A 17474-nucleotide genomic window follows, 5' to 3' on the forward strand; every position below is an offset into this window, starting at 1 on the left:
CTTCTATTGGGAGAGGTTTCTCAGATACACAGTAGAACTTCTTGTCAGAATCTGAGACTGACATGATGTCCCACTGTTTCAGCACGCATCTGAGATCTGGTTCAAGTCTTTACTTTGGTGATGCACACAGAGCAAAAAAAAAAAACCTCAAATATGGCTGCACCATTACAATCTTTTCATTAACTTACCATACAGGAACATTGTGACTCACTGGGAACCGTTCTCTAAAAACAGCAGTTCAGTGTTCAGCAGCAATCCAAAAGGCAAGACAAAGTGTTAGGAAATATAAGGAAAGGAACTGTAATCAAAACAGTCTGATCTTTTATATATTTGTGGTGTGTCCATACCTTGAATGCTGTGTGTGGTTTTGGTCCATATAATTTAAAAAGGAGATTGAGGCCCTAGAAAACGTTATAGAGAAAGGCAACAAGGATGATTAGGGATACCATATGAGGAGGAACTAAATAGGCTAGGACTGTTCAAATAGACAAGTTTGTAAAGAGGTGTTTGAGGGAGGACATGGTAGTGTTTTACAAAATAATGAATGATGCAGAAGAAGTAGGGATTTATTACTTACGATATCTCCCAGTACTAGAACTAAGAGACACTAAATGAAACTATTTGGTTGAAGGTCTAAAACTAACATAAGGAAGTTCTTTTTCATATAGTGTGTAATTAACTTGTGCAACTCCTTGCCACAAGACACTGTGGAGGCTGATAATTTAACCCAGCTTAAAAGGGGATTGGACAAATTCCAGGAGGAAATTCTGTCAGTAGGTCCCAAACATGGGAGGTAGGACACAGCCACTTAGTCAGAGTTTCCTAAACCTCTGAACACTCAAAGCTGCACCGAAAGAGAAGCACAAAGTGGAAAAGTCTGGACGTACTCTGTTCACCCTCCTTCTTAGCATACATTCTGCATGAGGCAGGTTGCTGGACAAGATGGACTGACCTATGACCTGACCCAATAAATAGCCAATCTTACTTTCTTAGCCATATAAATGTGAGCAAGCATGTTTCAACAGCAAAAATCCTATAGCCTTTATTTGGTCTTTAGTCATCCTTGCTCAAGCAAACTCTTTGTGAAGCCTGTGGGAGCTTTCCCTGAGAAAGACATTAAGGATCCAAAATTCCTCTGAGGAACCAGGATCCCTCAACATACATTAGTGTCATTGGCACCTCATGGCACTCAGCACTTGAAAGGATTAGTCCCTTTGCATTCACACCACTAGGAGCCTCTTTGTTATAAGCTGTAGGGGCAGGTATCACTTTGGGGGTGTCTCACTATAAGGACATACAGCTCTTTGGAACAATGCTGCTGGTTCCATGCTTGGCCTGTGAGCTGGCAATAGGGCTGGCAATAGTTAACAACCTTTTTGATTTTCCAGTTCCAGTTATACTTGGAGATAGGCATTACCAGATGCTGTGTATTTCTGTCTGCATGAGATTCCCTATTATCTCCCTTAAGGGAGAACTTGCAGGTTCTTGAAGGTCTCTTTGGCAATGGGGAGAGACCACAGAAGGGGAATCAGATTGCAAGGCTTCACTGCAGACAGACAGCCACTTGCTGAGGGAGGATGGCCTACTAAGGACAGCAGGCCTGAACCCTGGGGAGAGTGCCTGACCAAGCAAATGAAGGAGGAGATTCAGCTCTGCACTATACTGATGCAAACCCAGCAGGACTCTGATTCCTCTGTAAATTCATTATGGAGTGACTTTGTGTTGGTACTGCTGGAACTGAGATCAGCATCTGGCCCAGAAAGGATGACTAGCTTCTGTCCTTGAGTAGCCTTCCCTAGGAGGGGTTGACATAGTTTTCACCTATGAAAATCAATTTTCTTCTCTGTCCTCCTTTAAGCTTGGGTCTCCTCTTCAAAGTGGTATTAAGGTCAGCACTGCAGGTTTCCATGTGTTTTGTCATTCAGGGTATGTCTGCACTGCACAGTTAACTGAAGCTCTTATCTGGGTTTTAGCCTTAGCCACACTATCATCCACATAGAAAGCCTCTGACATGGGTTTGGAGTTGTTTATGTAGCTGGGGGTGTGGGTTAGAAATCCAGTTCTGATTTAAGTGGGGCTAGCAGGTAAAAAGGATGCTGGCAAAAATCAGATGCATGCTCTCAGTCATCCACTGGCTTTCCCACAATTGCCCTGAAAGATAGAGAAGATTTTACATAAGTAATGTCAATAGCTGGGAAAGAATCCTAGACCATGCAGAAACAGGGAGGAGGAGAGCTTCAATTCAAGCAAATAACAGTCTCTGCAAAGAGGATTATCAACAGGGTTCTGCTGAGGACTTGGGGCCTATGTGCAGCCTGGGTGTCCATGGCATTGAGGGCATCCATTCTGCCAGGGGAAATGATTAGCTGATTGGCATCCCAGAGCACAAGGTAATGAAATAGGGTTCAGGAGAAGCTCTGGACCCTGAACAAAGAGGTTTTCCCAGATAAGGGCAGGGGTCCCTGATGATGTGAGTGAACCCCAGTCTCTGGGGGCTTCCAAGTATTTTCTAGGTCTATTTATGTCTTCCTCCACTTGTTTGCAGATGAGTCAATGACAGGATCCTCATCGCTGTTGAGACCATGGCTTACATCCTCCTGGCTCACCTATCCCAACCTGAGGTGACAGCCAGTGACATCACAAACTTCTCCCCAATTCTGCATCAACTCAACCTAAGACGCAACTCCTTTGGGGGGTTTTATTCCACTCAGGTAACAACACCACTCCCTCAGAATGTATAGGGGAAAGGAAGAGAGACACTGAGCAACTGGAGAGTTGCTGGGGAGTTATCCCTTAGGGACTGTGGAGTTGCTGTGGAGTTATCCCTTACGGACAAATTTCTCTAGGGAGGGATATATGACTCCTGCTGGTGATGGAAGATGGGAGTCAGTCTCTTAGTGGGCAAACAGACATTGCCCTTGTGCCATCCCTGCCCTTTGGTATGCTCCAATTGCCCAAAAATCTTTATGCAACCAAACCCAGTCACAGCTTGTGATGCCTTATAGGCAAGGATCTTTGTTCTCTCATTGTGCAACCCAGAAATGCCCCTGCAGGGGATTCCCAGAGGGTGCCTTTTATACTACTGTGCCTTGAAACCATGGGGTTTGCCTTGCATGCAGGAGATTTCTGCAGGGGGGCTTCTGGGGCATGCATTTATGCTGCCATGCCAGACCCTGCAGAGGGATGCCTGGGGCATGTGTCTGCAAGCAGGGGAATCTCCATGCTGAGGTTTTGCATAGGCATGCCCTGTGTCAGGATATGAAACAATGAAATGTGCCTCAGGTTGAGGCACAGCACCTAGGACTGTTACCCTGTACAATTGGGCACCTGAAGTCCCAGGAATGGCAAGGCTCGCACCCTGTGGGACAACAGGACACATCCAAGAACAGCTGATGTTCCAACAAAAACAATGTCTGTTTGTAGCCTTAGGAAACCCATGGTGATTTATGATATAAACCTGTACCCACAGCCGGGAGTGCAAGTTTTAGCAGTATCAAGATGTGGTAAGGGTCAAGGCTGCAGTCCTGATACTTATGTCCTAGGCCGTGCAGACCCTGCCTGCTTGTGAACCTTGTTACTGGTGCCACAAGGGGCATGGGCCCCTCCAGGCTCTCCAACTTATGGGGAAATGCTGAAGCTGGGAGCCCACATCCCAGAGACCCTGTTGCTCCAAAGCAAAGAGGTGGTGCACATACACAATGAGCTGACTTTGCCTCTTTCTCTAGGACACTGTTGTTGGCCTCCAAGCTCTGCTTAAATATGCAGGCCTGACTTACCGTGAGGCAGGGAACACAAAGGTGATGGTGAGATCCAAAGAGGCCCTCCTGCTGGAGTTTTATGTGGATGGGAAGAACCAGCTGGTGCTACAGCAGGCACCTCTCCTTGGCATCCCAGGGGTGTACACAGTGCAGGTGGCTGGGAGTGGCTGTGTGTATGTGTAGGTAAGTGAGGGCCACCAGGGATATGGTCCCATGAAGTCCAAAGGCATTTTGCCAGCGACTTCCATGGGAGCACAATTTTTTCCCAAGCCTGGTGCGAACTATAATTAATTTACTCCATAAACCATGGGAGGCTCTGGCCTACCCACATGACATGGCTTAGCAAGGGCTGAGTGCATCCATGGAAGAGGATTTTCCCTGCAGAAGCATGTCCAGCTCTGCTGGCTTAACCACAATGGTTATGCTGCAGTCGTGCCTTCTGGGAGAACTTAAGCAGCAATTTTATTAATAGGGTCAATTTTATTTAAGGCCCAAAAAGCCATTAGGGTGTACCTCCTACATAACACAGACCATAAAACCTGCTGGTGCAGAGAACTGTGCATATCTATTCCATGATGCAATGCCCCTTGGGATGTCAGCTCCATAGAAATGTTGTTGGAAGTAGAAAAGGAGGGCAGTTTAGCCCTCACACACTGGCACTATCTGTGCAGCTGATGAACCATCTTAAAACAGGGGTGGGAAGTTATTTTGGGCAGAGGGATGGTTACTGAGTTTTGGCAAGCCATCAAGGGCCACATGACAGGCAGCCAGGGGCAGATAAATATTAATGTTCTATATTTTTAGGGGCCCCGTGGGCCAGATAGAATGGGCTAACAGGCTGCATTCAGCCCACAGGCTGTGTTTTGCCCACCCCTGATCTTAGAAGCATCTAGAGCAGGGGCTCTTAACCTTTTTTGTGCCATGGACCCCTTTGGCAGTCTGGTGAAGCCTATGGACCCCTTCTCAGAATAATGTTTTAAATGCATAAAATAAAATACATAGGATTACAAAGGAAACCAATTATACTGAAATACAGTTATCAAAATACATTCATTTTGCCTACATTCATAATTGAAGGAAACGCTAAATTTCAGTTAGAGGTTAGTGAAAATAAAAATGTAATTCTTTTCCCATCCAAGTTCATGGACCCCCTGAAATCTATCCACAGACCCCTTGGGGGTCCTTGGACCCCAGGTTAAGAACCCCTGATATAGAGGCTATCTGAAGACTGTGCCACTCCCTGGCTCATTAACTAATTCAGCCCAAAGCACCAGGCACAAAGGAGGAACCATAAGGTCTAGGTCATCCCTGGTGAAGTTTCATCGAAGCCAAAGGACTTGCAATAGGAAGGAGTTTGAGCCCACATGAAAACCGTATGACAGAAAGACAAGGACACAACCACAAATGGAATCAGCCGTTAAGACAGTTACAAACTGGGTAAAGCTGAGGTCAGCCACATATGACTCATGGGCTGGATTAGGCTTGCAGAGCCCCTAGATGTAGTCCACAGAGCCCAAAGGCTTTGCCCATGCCCAAGTCCACATTGGCACCTGCACCAAAACTAAGCAGTAAGGAGGTGTGCCAGAACCAGGCAACTTCCAGCTACAGCCTTGCTGCCACTGCTTTTTCCCTCCATACTCAAACCTCCCCTTGGCTGCATCATGGGCACAGCTTCTAGCCAGTGATGAGTTGTGCCAGGGCCAGGAAGCTAGACACTGCGTCCATGTTGCTGCCACTTCTCCCTCTTCCTTATGCCCCTTCTCTCTAGCTTCTCAGCTGTAGTGCAGAAGTAGCTGCAGTGTGGACACAGCTTCCACCTGCCCAGCCCTGGCACAGCTCCCACCAGCTGGAAACTGCACCCACGCCCCAGCCAGGAAGTGAGAGGCTGGGGGAAATGGTGCAGGTGCAGCTCCCAGTTGTGTGGGAGCAGAGAAAATCTCCCACTGCTAGTACACTGCAGAAACCACCCAGCCTACGTCACACTGGAGCCAGTTTGTTCCAGCCTGTGACTTGAAAAGGTTACCAGCTGCTAGGTTAGAAGGATGTGGTGTAGCTGGGGCCTTTGTTTATGCAGGGAACCCCCACAAGATTATATAGACATATTCCCCCCACTTCTCCCCCAACAGACAACTCTGAGCTACAATGTCCCAGCCCATAAGAGTGAGGCGGTCTTTGTCCTGCATGTGGAGACAGCACCGGTGGAGTGCAATGATGCTGCTAGGAAGCACTTTGACCTCCAAGTGGCAGTCAGGTATGGGATCAACTCTTCTCTCTGTACCACAGCCAGTGACCACTGACATGGTCCCACTGAACACCTGCACAGTGGAGTTCCCTGACTGCAGGGACCAGGAGGGAGCAACAGGCCCTTTCCTATCCCCCATCTGCCCATGCTCTCAGGCCAAGGAAGCCTGTGGAATAGGTCCAGAACAGGGAGTGAGGGGACAGCTAAAGGGACCAGGGGGAAGGTTTCCATTTAGAAGATAAGCTTGTAACAAGCTCCAGGATCCCAAATGGGTGCCCCAGTGATCTCTCTTGGGGTGTGGACCGACATCATATTTGACACCCTTCACATGCCTCTGAAGCAGTTTCCAGATAGATGAACATGCCCTTTGAAATGCTCCAAAAACAGGTGAAGTGCTGCAGAAGTGAACCTGTTGGAATGAGGTACTATTTAGAAGAACTTCAAAATGAAGAGCACCCTGTTATTCATGGGCATGCTATGGAGGGTGACAGAGGGCCCCTGGGTGTTCTGGCTTCCCACAGTCCTCTGCTCTTCCCCCTCCCCACAGTGGTTGGAAATTGGGAGAGAGCCAGTCAGGGAGCACTGTCCTGTGCACTCTGCCTCCATTGTCCTGAAGTGCCTCTGAAACTGGAGCTGGGATTCCTCAAAACTGGGAGACCAGAGACCCCACACAGAACTGGGGGAAACTGCACTCCCACACTAAAACCAGGATTCCTGCTGTCTGGAGGCTTCCTGCCCTTTCTTCTTTTGGGCTGAGGGGATGTTGAGTTTTGCACATCAGTGTGGGAGCCAGCAAACATTTGCTACAGCTCCCCCCATAGCAAATTTACCACATTCACTCATGGGTCACAAGAAGTATCCTCCGCTTGCTTAGAGTGCTGAGGTGGGTGCCATGCCCACTGCTTCTCTTCCTCTAACTACACTGGGGACCGCAGGAGCAGCAGCATGGCCCTGATAGAAGTGAAAATGCTGTCAGGCTTCATCCCCATGAAGAGCTCGGTGAAAGCAGTAAGCAGCTCCCCTCCCACCTGCCCTTCCCTGGCTGTAAGGGACTCTATATTCTAGGTGTGGTTCAGTTAGAGACCCCCACAAACCCGTCAGCACTTCCTTGCAAAGAGAATCCCATTCCATGAAACTCCAAGTGCTGTGAAGATATGGACTGAGGGTTTTTATACACATGCTCTGGGAGTGGGATGGGAGGAAGGGCTCTAATTAGAGTTATTCTGAGAGCTGCTGTAATTAAGGCACCCAGAGCATCTTGTGTGTCAATGTCCCCACACTGAAAAATGGTGGTTGGTGGTTGCTCATTGAACAAGCTTTAGTTAAAGCATTCCCGCTGCCATTTTTCAGCATGGGGATGCTGATACACAAGACACTGGAGTCTGCTGGCGCGTGGTAATTACTCGCTGCTCATGTACAGGCACCGTGAGACTCCTCAGAACTCAGCCAGCGGAAATGTTGTGGGTTATCCCAGAAGGCAGCACTTGGTCTCCAGGCTGCCCCTGCAACACGCTGTCTGATACCAGGCAAGGCTATGTCGCTTGGCATCCCGGAATTTCAAGGTGCTATGAACCACACAGTTGGGCCTAGTGCTGTATTGTAAAGTAGTGCTGAGATGGGGGGAGTTGCCTGAGAGCTTTTACAACAAATAGTGACATAGTATACGGCATCACTGAACCTTAAGCAGTTATCAGGGACGTGTCTGCACCCTCTCTGTGCCATATTCAGGAGCACCAATGTGAAATACTCCCTGTTTGCTCACTCCCACTGTGGACATGCCCCCTCTCAGACATGCAACAACTTACCTGCCTGGTAGCAAGGAGGAAAGTATGCCCAGTGCTGCTATCAGTCCATCTGTCTCAGGCCTGCTTATTGGTATGCCCTCAGGGCTGCTCAAGGGGCCAGATTCTACTCCACCTACTAGGCACACAAATGGATAGGCCTCTAAAAGTAATTCTATTGCATCCTTCCTGGGTCTCTGAAAGACATGTTACTACAAGTGGAGTCCTGGGTTCACTGCTGCTTTTAAGGATAAGTTAGAAAAACACTTGTCTAGGCTGGTTTAGATAGGGATTGTCATGCCTCAAGCAAGGGGATGGACCAGATGACTGTCTGAGGTCCCTTCCAGCCCTACTTTCTATGACTCTAGGTCAGTCTCTGCTGCTCCTGTGCAAACCTCAGAGAGGTCCCCACCTCACAGCCCAAGCGTTCTCAATCCTGTTGTTCTCAAGGAGGTCCTACCTAACTGTCATGTTGTACAATACCTGCCCTACATGAGATGGAGTCAGTCCTCCTAATAGAGCAAGGGGGTCTAGATGGAAAGACACAGGAGGCTAGGTAAGGCTCTGAGGCTACTCTGTGCCCCTAGTCAAGCCTGACTGTGATTTCACTTATTGCACTTTTACCCGGACTAACACTTTCCACACCCAAACCACTCTCATGTGAGGGAGATCACAATCCTGCCAATGAGCTGATTCTAAATAGTGTGCATGTCTCCTGTTTTCTGGCAGTTGAAAAAAATACCCATAGTGAAGAGGACCGAGGCTGACCCAGAGAAGGTCACCATCTACTTGGAGGAGGTAAGCGCAGTGCAAGGCTCCATCTGACCATGGGAGGGCAAGGGTATGTGCATGGATAGGTCTAGAATTTTGAAAACGGGGGTGTAGATGGTTGGGTGCATCATCACAAATAAAACAACACATCTTTTTCTCTATTTAAAAATAAACTAGAAGTTTTATGCTAGGGGTCTATGGCTGTATTTTTCAGTTTTAAATTGAAGCAAAACAAATATAACTTCATTGGAATGAGCTGAAGACAATATGCAGGCTGTGAAATAGCAGCTCACAGACAGCAGAATTTCAGAACAAAGGGTAGCTTGATTGGTGGAACATCAAGATTATTAAAAAGAAGAGAGGGTCATTAACACCCATGGAATGAACAGTTTAGAAGGGATCAGGTAGATTATAATTATCCATGAAGTCAATTTATTCCCTCACTGTTGCCTGAATAGTAAAATTGCTACCACTCCCAGGCAGTTGGTTTTAAACTTAGGGTGGACCAGGAATCAAACTGCACCAGTGCATCTCCCCGCACACCCTCCTCAATCTACCCCTGGTCTACTTATTGAAAGAAGAAGTCCAAGGGTTGGGGAAGGAAGCTAGGGTTGAAGAAGAGAAAGAAGGGTGCTAGGGGGACCTGAGACCACAGTAAAAAAAGACTTCCCGTGTTGGGAGATAAAGCTGGAAGTAGGGTGAACTGGAGAAGAAGTATCCTTCCTTCCTGTTCCCTTCCATCTTTCTCCACAGCTGGATAAGACTCTGCAAAACTTCACTGTCTCAGTGGAACAAGAGATTGAAGTGCAACATCTGAAACTGGCAACAGTACATGTCTATGACTACTACCAGCCAGGTGAGACTTTGTTGACGGAGGGGAGAAGTCACCATCATTCCCTCTCCTCTCCCACAGACAGCTCTGCTGGTGCCCCTCTCTGGTCTGGCAGGCGCCATGGTTATTCTAGTCCTGGGCTCCCCACACAACTTCGCCAGTGCCTTTCACTCCTGTCCTGTGGCCTTTTACTATCCCAGCCTTGGGTTCCCTACATACAGCCACAGGGGTTTATCTTGCACAGTATTTTTCTAGACCTGGGCCTCTCAAGAGTGGATGCTGCCTGTCACTACTGTGGCTTTGTGGTGTGGGTGTTACATCATTGCATTTTGATTCTCCTAGCTCTGATCCGTAGTGTCCTGGCAATATCCTGGTATCTCCAGCCCTTGTGGTCTTCTGGAAATGCTTATGCTTTTGTTTCATGAGGTTGAAAATTGTGTTTTACTCTGAGTCCTACACATAAGGGGACCCTTCCCTACTGCCAATCCTGACCGATCAGGGGGAAGAACTTCATGATATGGAGTCACTCTAGCATCTGTTGGCTGCTCTTTTTCCCCAGTGGAGGCTGGGGACATGCCTGGTTTCCACCTTAAAGTATAAAGAGAGTCTGGCAAGGAGGCAAGGTCCCCATGGATTCTTGTGCTGAAGGGAAGGGATCTTAGGGCTCTGTAATTACTTTCCTAATCTACCTCTCACAGCAAACTTTCCTCTCTCTTGCAGATAATCATGCCACTGCAGAATACAATGCCCCCTGCAGCTCAGGTATGTAAGGCTGTGCCCTTGAGGAGGCAACACTCAAGTAGTTAGTGCAGGGGGGTAGAAGTCGGGACAGATTTGTACTATTCCTTCGTCTGCCAAGGACAAGTCAATTCACCTCTTTGCACCTGGGTTTACCTAAACAAGCCGGGCCCTGGAGGGGAGAAGCTTTGTATGTAACCACACCACATCCTGTAACTGTATAATCCTCTCTGATCCTCAGGCTGGGTAAGAAACAGTGTCAGTGAGGCTAACTGTTCTGTTTCCAAGATCCCTGAGACCTGGACCAGATTGTGGTAACACATTTGACCTGATGTCTAAGTAACATATTTGAATGTGTTAAAGATAAAAAAAGCCCTCAAGAACAGGCTTCCATCACACCTAACTGTGTAATCTTCACACTCAGCCAAAGGTGCATGGGGGTGGACCCGGTGACACAGATGTGAACAAAGTGACTTGGATCTTTTTCTCTGAGCTATGTTCCCCCTTTAGATTTCTTAGTGGAAGTTCATTCAACTTTTTGTGTCTTGTTCTTTCTACAGAGATCAAGAAAGAGGATTCCTACTAGAGCTTCTTAGCTGTAGACCCTGAATTCACACTGCAAATGTGGAAGAACATCACAACTACTGTGGCTTTTCTGTCAAGCACCACTCATTTCTGCTTCCTTTAGCTTTCGCTCCTTCCTTCAACCCATGTCTGTCTCTTCTGTGGAAAACCCAGGTAGACCTGAAGATACCTGATAGGTCAGGGGCCAAGGAAAGGGATGGCAAGGCCACTGGATTTCAGACCCAGGTGGAATTCAGTGGCTGAAGCAGCAAGAGAAAAATAGAAGGAAAAAGAAAGGGAGAAACATGGTCCCCCTGAGATGCCTTGGGAGTGCTATGGCCTCTTCCTTGTCTTGGTTTTGTTCTTTGACTGGGGTTTCTTTAAGAATCAAGGAAAGGCCTTCAGCTTTGCAGAGCTCAGATTTGGGTCCCAGCTACCTCAGAACAAAGTGGAGGTTGAGCTCCAGGCTTTCGTTTCCATTCTTACTTGATGAAAAATAAAACAACTATACTAGATTAGAGGCTGGTGTCTCATGCATTTCTGGTAAAGGCTGCCTCTCTACATCACCTCGGTATGGTAGCATTCCACCTTCCTCAGGTCAATCCTGTCCCAGCTTCATGTTTTAAAATATAGCACTAATGAATGCTTCTGCTTTGGCTGCCTTGGGCAGAGATGGATTTACTTTTTCCCCCTGAACAGTTTGAGCCAGGATAACACCAGATCAAGGTTCCTGCACACCCGGGCACTCACATACACATTAGACTCACCAAAGCCTCTGGACCAGCAGGAGAGTTCAATGTCTTTTCTATCCTTTTCCTCCCAAATGAGGGCAGTAACACGAGGACAGACAGTCTGATGTGTGTTCTAGTGGTAATTTACCCCATTAGGAAATGAGCTGAGCTGGTGAGCTAATTATTGATGGGACACCAAAAAGTAAGCAGAGTGAAATCACAGTCAGCTGCTATTGACCTGGGTTGGAGATGGACTGCTGCCTGTGGGAAGAACTATGAGATAAAGTATGAACTATGAGGAGGGGGCTAGAAGAGGTGCTCTAAATATAGCCTGTCTCACTTCATCTGAGTGGAAAACTGTATCCAGTGAGATCACTCCATCTATGTCATAGTTTCATAGTTGGTAGGGTTGGAAGGGACCTGAGCAGGTCATCAAGTCTGAACCCCTGCCATGGGTAGGAAAGGATGGTGGGGTCAAACAACCCCGGCTAGGTGATTCTCTAGCCTCCTTTTGAAGATCCCCAGGGTAGGAGTGAGCACCACTTCCCTAGCAAGTTGGTTCCAGCTCCTAGCCACCCTGATTGTGAAGTAGTGCCTCCTGATGTCTAGTCTGAATCTTCTCATAGTGAACTTATGGCCATTACTCCTTGTAAGCCCTGGTAGTCCTCAGGGGAACAGGGACTCTCCCATTTCCTGCTGGTCCCCCTTGGCCAGTTTGTAGGTGGCCACCAGTTCCCCTCTCAGCCTTCTTTTGTGGAGGCTGAACAGGTTCATGTCCCATAGCTTCTGCTCATAGGGCCTGCCTTGCTGTGCCCTAATGAAAGTGGCCCTCCTCTGGACTCTCTTGATGCTGTCCACATCCCTTCTGAAGTGCGGCGCCCAGAACTGGATGCAGTACTCCAACTGCAGCCTGAACAATGTCGCACAGAGAGGGAGGATTACCTTGGACCTGCCTGTGATGCATCTAGGATGAATGACAAGGTGTGGTTGGCCTTCCTGACTGTGTCCCCACATTGGCGGCCCGTGTTCATCTTGGAATCAGTAGCGACTCCAAGATCCTTTTCTGCCTCTGTGCTGATGAGAGGGGAGTTCCCCAGCCTGTAGGTATGCTGCTGGTTCTTCCTCCCCAGGTGCAATACCTTGCACTTGTCTGTATTGAAACCCATCTTGTTCTCATCCGCCTACCTCTGTAACCTGTCCAGACCTAGTTGTAGCTTGTCCCTCTCTTCTAGTGTGCTCACTTCTCACCACATCTTAGTGTCATCTGTGAACTTGAACAAAGTGCTTTTCACCCCCTCATCCAAATTGCTGATGAAGATATTGAACAGTGCGGGCTGGAGGGCCGAGCCCTGGGGGACCCCACTGCCCGCATCCCTCCAGGTCAAAAATTACCCGTCCACCACCACTCTCTGCGTGCAGCCCTCCAGCCAATTTCTGACCCATCAGACTGTGTAGGTGTTGACACCAGTCGCCTAATTTTTTAATGAGGGTGGAGTGAAAGACAGTGTCGAAGGCCTTCCTAAAGTCCAGGAAGACTATGTCCACTGCAACACCTGCATCCAAGGATTTTGGGACCTGGTCGTAGAACGCCATCAGGTTGGTCTGACAGGACCTGCTTCTAATGAACCTGTGTTGGTTGCCCCTAAGCATAGTCTCCCCTCCTGGTCCCTCGCAGATGTGCTCCTGGATAATTTCCTCAAAGAGCTTCCCCAGGACCGAGGTAAGATTAATGGACCTATAGTTTCCTGGGTCCTCTTACCTCCCTTTTTTGAAAATGGGGACCACATTGGCCCTTTTCCAGTCCTCTGGCACCTCACCAGAGCACCACAAGTGCTTGTGAAGCCATGCCAGGGGGCCCGCAATGACCTCTGCCAATTCCCTCAGCACTCTGGGGTGGAGATTGTCAGGACCTGCTGATAAGAACATGTCTAGTCCCTCCAGAAGTTCCCTGACTATGTCCTCATTGACCCTGGGCCTGGCAGTGCCTCCCCTGGGTCCATCTGGATTCCCAGTGTGGGGGATGTCCATGTCCCTGTCCCTGCTCAGAAAAATGGAAGAAAAGAATTAAAGAGATTAGCTTTGTCACCTGGTGCTACCACCAGATTACCAAGCATGTCCTACAGATGCCCCACATTACTAGGTGCCTTCTTTTTACCCCCTATGTAATTAAAAAAGGACTTCTTGTTATCTTTGATCGGGGTTGCTAGTCCCAGTTCCATCTCTGCCTTAGCCTTCCTAACAGCCCCCTTACAATCTCGAGCAATGGAGATATAATCCTCCTTGGTGATGGCCCTTCCCTTCCATTGGATGTACACCTCCTTTTTGTCTTTGAGACATTCCTGGATGCTTTGGGTGAGCCATGGGGGCTTTTGAGCACTCTTGCCCCTTTGATCCGTGTTGGGATTGCCACCCTTTGGGCTTGGAGGATCGTTTCCTTCAGGAATGGCAACTCCTCTTGGACTCCCGACTCCCAACTCCCCTCCCCTCCAGGACCTAAGCACCTCCCTGACTAGTCTCCTTACCTCATTGAAATCTGCCCTCCTGAAGTCCAGGGCTGCTGCCTTGCTGCAGGCCTTTGACACCCTATGCTGGATGGTAAATTGCAGTAGGCGATGATCACTATAGTTTCATAGTTAGTAGGGTGAGAAGGGACCTGAGCAGATCATCAAGTCTGATCCCCTGCCTTGGCAGGAAAAAGTACTGGGGTCAAACGACCCCAGCAAGGTGTTCATCTAGCCTTGCCTTAAAGACCCCCAGGGTAGGAGCCAGCACCACTTCTCTTGGAAGTTGGTTCCAGATCCTAGCTGCCCTGACCGTGAAGTAGCGCCTCCTGATGTCTAGCCTAAACCTACCCTCTGCCAGCTTGTGACCTTATTCTTGGTCATTCCTGGTAGTGCTCAGGGGAACAGGGACTCCCCCAATGCCTGCTGCTCCTCTCTGACTAGTTTGTAACTATCGCCCAGGTGGTTGAGCACCTGCAGGCTCCTCACCAGGTTGTTGCCTGGGACCAGGACCAGGTCCAACAAGGCATTTCCCCTAGTGGGACTGTGCAGCTCCTGGGTTAGACGGAAGTCCTGTTACTTGGCTAGGAACCTCATGTGAGTGGTCAGACCTGGCTGACTGTTCTTCCCAGCAGACGTCTGGATAGTTTAGGTCACCCATGATGACCATGTCCCTTGACTTGACTGCCTCCGCAAGCTGACCTGATAATTCCCATTCCAGCTCTTCCCCCTGGCTGGGGGGCCTGTAGTAGACCCCCACCATTAGGTCCCTTTCCCCCCAACTGCCTTGTATTCTGACCCAGTGCACCTTAGTCTGCCCATCCTCTGACCCAGTGCTGTTTGCTAAGGATGTGTATTGCTCTTTGATGTAGAGTGCCACACCCCCACTTTTCCTCCCCATTTTATCCCACCTATAACGCTTGATGTTTACCACCCAGTCGTGCGTTAGATCCCATGAAGTTTCAGTGAGCCCCACTATGTCTGGGTTTGTGTTAGCTAGCAGGACAGCAAGTTCCTCCTGCTTGTTCCCCATACTACAAGCATTAGTATAGAGGCATTTAAAACCTCCTGAGGGTGTATGTGCCTCCCCCCAATCCCAGGACTATCCAGGCCCCTGTCTCTTACCTGAGAGATTCATGTCTCCCAGGTAAGAGATGTCCTGAATCAAGAAATTATGTTTGCAACCTGGACATCCATATCCTGATAGATAACCCCAATTGTGTCCAGCTGAAGTGAAGGACAACATTAGTGGTTAGAGAAGTTACATGATTTGATTTTAATATTGGTACAGTTGGTGATGCCGGGTATGCAGGGCAGGGGCAACTCACAGAACATGGGTAGTGGCTACAGCTTCTTTTGAAAAGGAAAACCTGAGAGAGACAGATTTATCCATGGTGCTGATTTTTCTCTTAAGACCAAGATTGTTACTCAGATGCTGGAATTTCTGGTTGGCATCAGCAAGCATTTCATAATCCTTATTTTCTGCTGACCAACAAATTACAACAGTCATCAGTGCATATGCCCCAGCTTTTCATGCAGATGATGATACAAAGGAAGAATTTTATTCTAAACTTGAGGAAGTTTTCTCATTTGTCCCCAAAGAAGATAAAATAATCTTCCAGATGATTTCAGCACTAGAGTGAGCAGGGACTGTGAGCTATAAGAAGGAACATGTACAATGGAAGGAGTGGGAAAGGTCAGTTCAAAAGGAATTCTTCTGAATAGGTGTTCAGAGCATGATCTCATCATCACAAGTTCCCTATTCCATAAGTAGGAGTAGAAAAGGACTTGAGCGATGACCAAATCACTATCATATTCTATAAAAGAGATATATCAGATGGCAGCAATTACTGTGGCATTTTCCTCAATAGACTCATTCCCCTTGCCAAGATGCTACATGAGTCCCAAAGTGGTTTCACACCATTCAGAGGTACAATAGATGTGCTCATTGTTGCTAGACAGCTGCAAGAGAAGTTCCATGAGCAACACAGAGATCCTTATATGCCCTTCATTGACTGGACCAAGGCCTTTGATTCAATCAACAGAGCAGCCTTTTGGAGGATCTTGATGAGATTTGGATGCTCACCAAAATTTGTTATCATCATCAGACAACATGACAGCACAATCCTAAGAAATGGCTTGGAAATAGACCCCTTCACCATTAGAACTGGAGTCAAACAAGGATGTGGGATTGCACAAACACTTTTTGCCATCTGGATTGCAGGTATTCCATATCTCATTGTGGATCTGGAGTCAGCATTCAGTACTGCATGGACAAAAATCTCTTTCAACACAACCAGGTACATGCCAATCCAAGATGACCAGCTTTTCCATTACTTCTGCTAAAAATTGTGTTGTATGGTCTAATTAAATGAAGAGCTCCAGGCAGAGCTGTCCGTAGAGGTGTGCAGGGCCCAGGGCACATCTGCCTGTGGCAGGCCCAGAGGGGTGGGGCTGTGGTGAGTGGCCAGAGCTGGCAGCGCTCAGTGGCAGCATAGCCAGCAGTGCTTGGCAGCAGGACCTGTATGGTACTGTCTGTGGGGTTCCCCAAAATGCAGGGCCTGGAGCAGTCACCCCAATTCACCCCACCCTAGGAATGGTCCTGGCTTCAGGTACTCTTGACTGGCTCTGTGAAGCGTGTAAAATGCTTGGATTCACTGGGTGCATCTACATGGGTGCTTCACTGTGGAGCTGACTAATTAGCTCTGTGGTAAAGCATCACCATCTACATGTGCACCCATATAAAGGCACAGTACATTAATTAACTCTGCCATAGGATAGTACTGACCAGGACAAGTACCGTCCTATGGAAGGGGTGTAGTTGGTAGCTGCGTTGGTCTGAGACAAAGAGACATACAAAAAACTAGACCTCTTGGTTCCAAAATGATACCTTTTATTAGACCAACTGGAAAATGGCAAGAAAAGTGTCCTTTTCTGCAACTCTCAGGATCAAAGTCCCTTTGTCAGGCTCTGGGAAAAGTGTAGATGGTACAAGATGGTAAAAAGTCCCCATAGATAGGAAATAAACTTCATTTTTGCACAGAGGGAGCTGAAGATGGAAGTCTGACCTTCTTGGTCCTATGGCAGAGTAATTTTATGCCTCTGCCTAGCCTGGCACTGTAGCACCCTCATGCCCCAGCCTGTCCCTCAGCAACCTGATGCTACCACCCAGAGCCTGAGGCCGCCCCTGGGGCTGCTCTGCCCCAGCTCAAATTGCTGCACATGTAAATGCTGTGTCCAAAAGCAGCTGACTCCGTCATGAACTGTGCCCATTTTTATTGCATTGTGGTAATTGCATGTGTAGAGGCACCCACTGTCAATTTCACACAAACCAAGATACTTTACCCACCTACTCCAAACCATTCAGCTGCTCCCCACATATTACAATTAAAGGGCAGCCCTTAGAGAATGCTGAGCATTTCCCCCTGCTTGGGTAGTCTTCTTTCACAAACAATAATGTTGATAATATAAAACGCCAAATCTGCCAGTGCTGCCTTTGGACATCCTGAAATTGTGTCTTTGATCATCATGACATCAGGACCCAAACCAAACTTCT

At 48.0% G+C, this 17474-nt stretch overlaps 1 protein-coding gene across 1 annotated transcript in view; it reads left to right on the forward strand.

Annotated features, from left to right (window-relative positions):
• Nucleotides 1–11201, forward strand: part of LOC149866627 (alpha-2-macroglobulin-like protein 1) — a 49663-nt gene extending 38462 nt beyond the window's left edge. Inside the window, 8 exon segments of the mRNA XM_090041627.1 lie at nucleotides 2551–2711; nucleotides 3726–3941; nucleotides 5885–6009; nucleotides 6918–7008; nucleotides 8511–8579; nucleotides 9306–9408; nucleotides 10105–10146; nucleotides 10683–11201. Of these exon segments, the coding sequence (XP_089897753.1) occupies nucleotides 2551–2711; nucleotides 3726–3941; nucleotides 5885–6009; nucleotides 6918–7008; nucleotides 8511–8579; nucleotides 9306–9408; nucleotides 10105–10146; nucleotides 10683–10708 (833 nt within the window). The 3' untranslated portion in view covers nucleotides 10709–11201.
• The last annotated feature ends 6273 nt before the right edge of the window (nucleotides 11202–17474 follow it).

The sequence above is a fragment of the Crocodylus siamensis genome, chromosome 4 (genome assembly GCF_052110815.1).
Source record: "Crocodylus siamensis isolate JL-2025a chromosome 4, ASM5211081v1, whole genome shotgun sequence".
NCBI lineage: Eukaryota > Metazoa > Chordata > Crocodylia > Crocodylidae > Crocodylus > Crocodylus siamensis.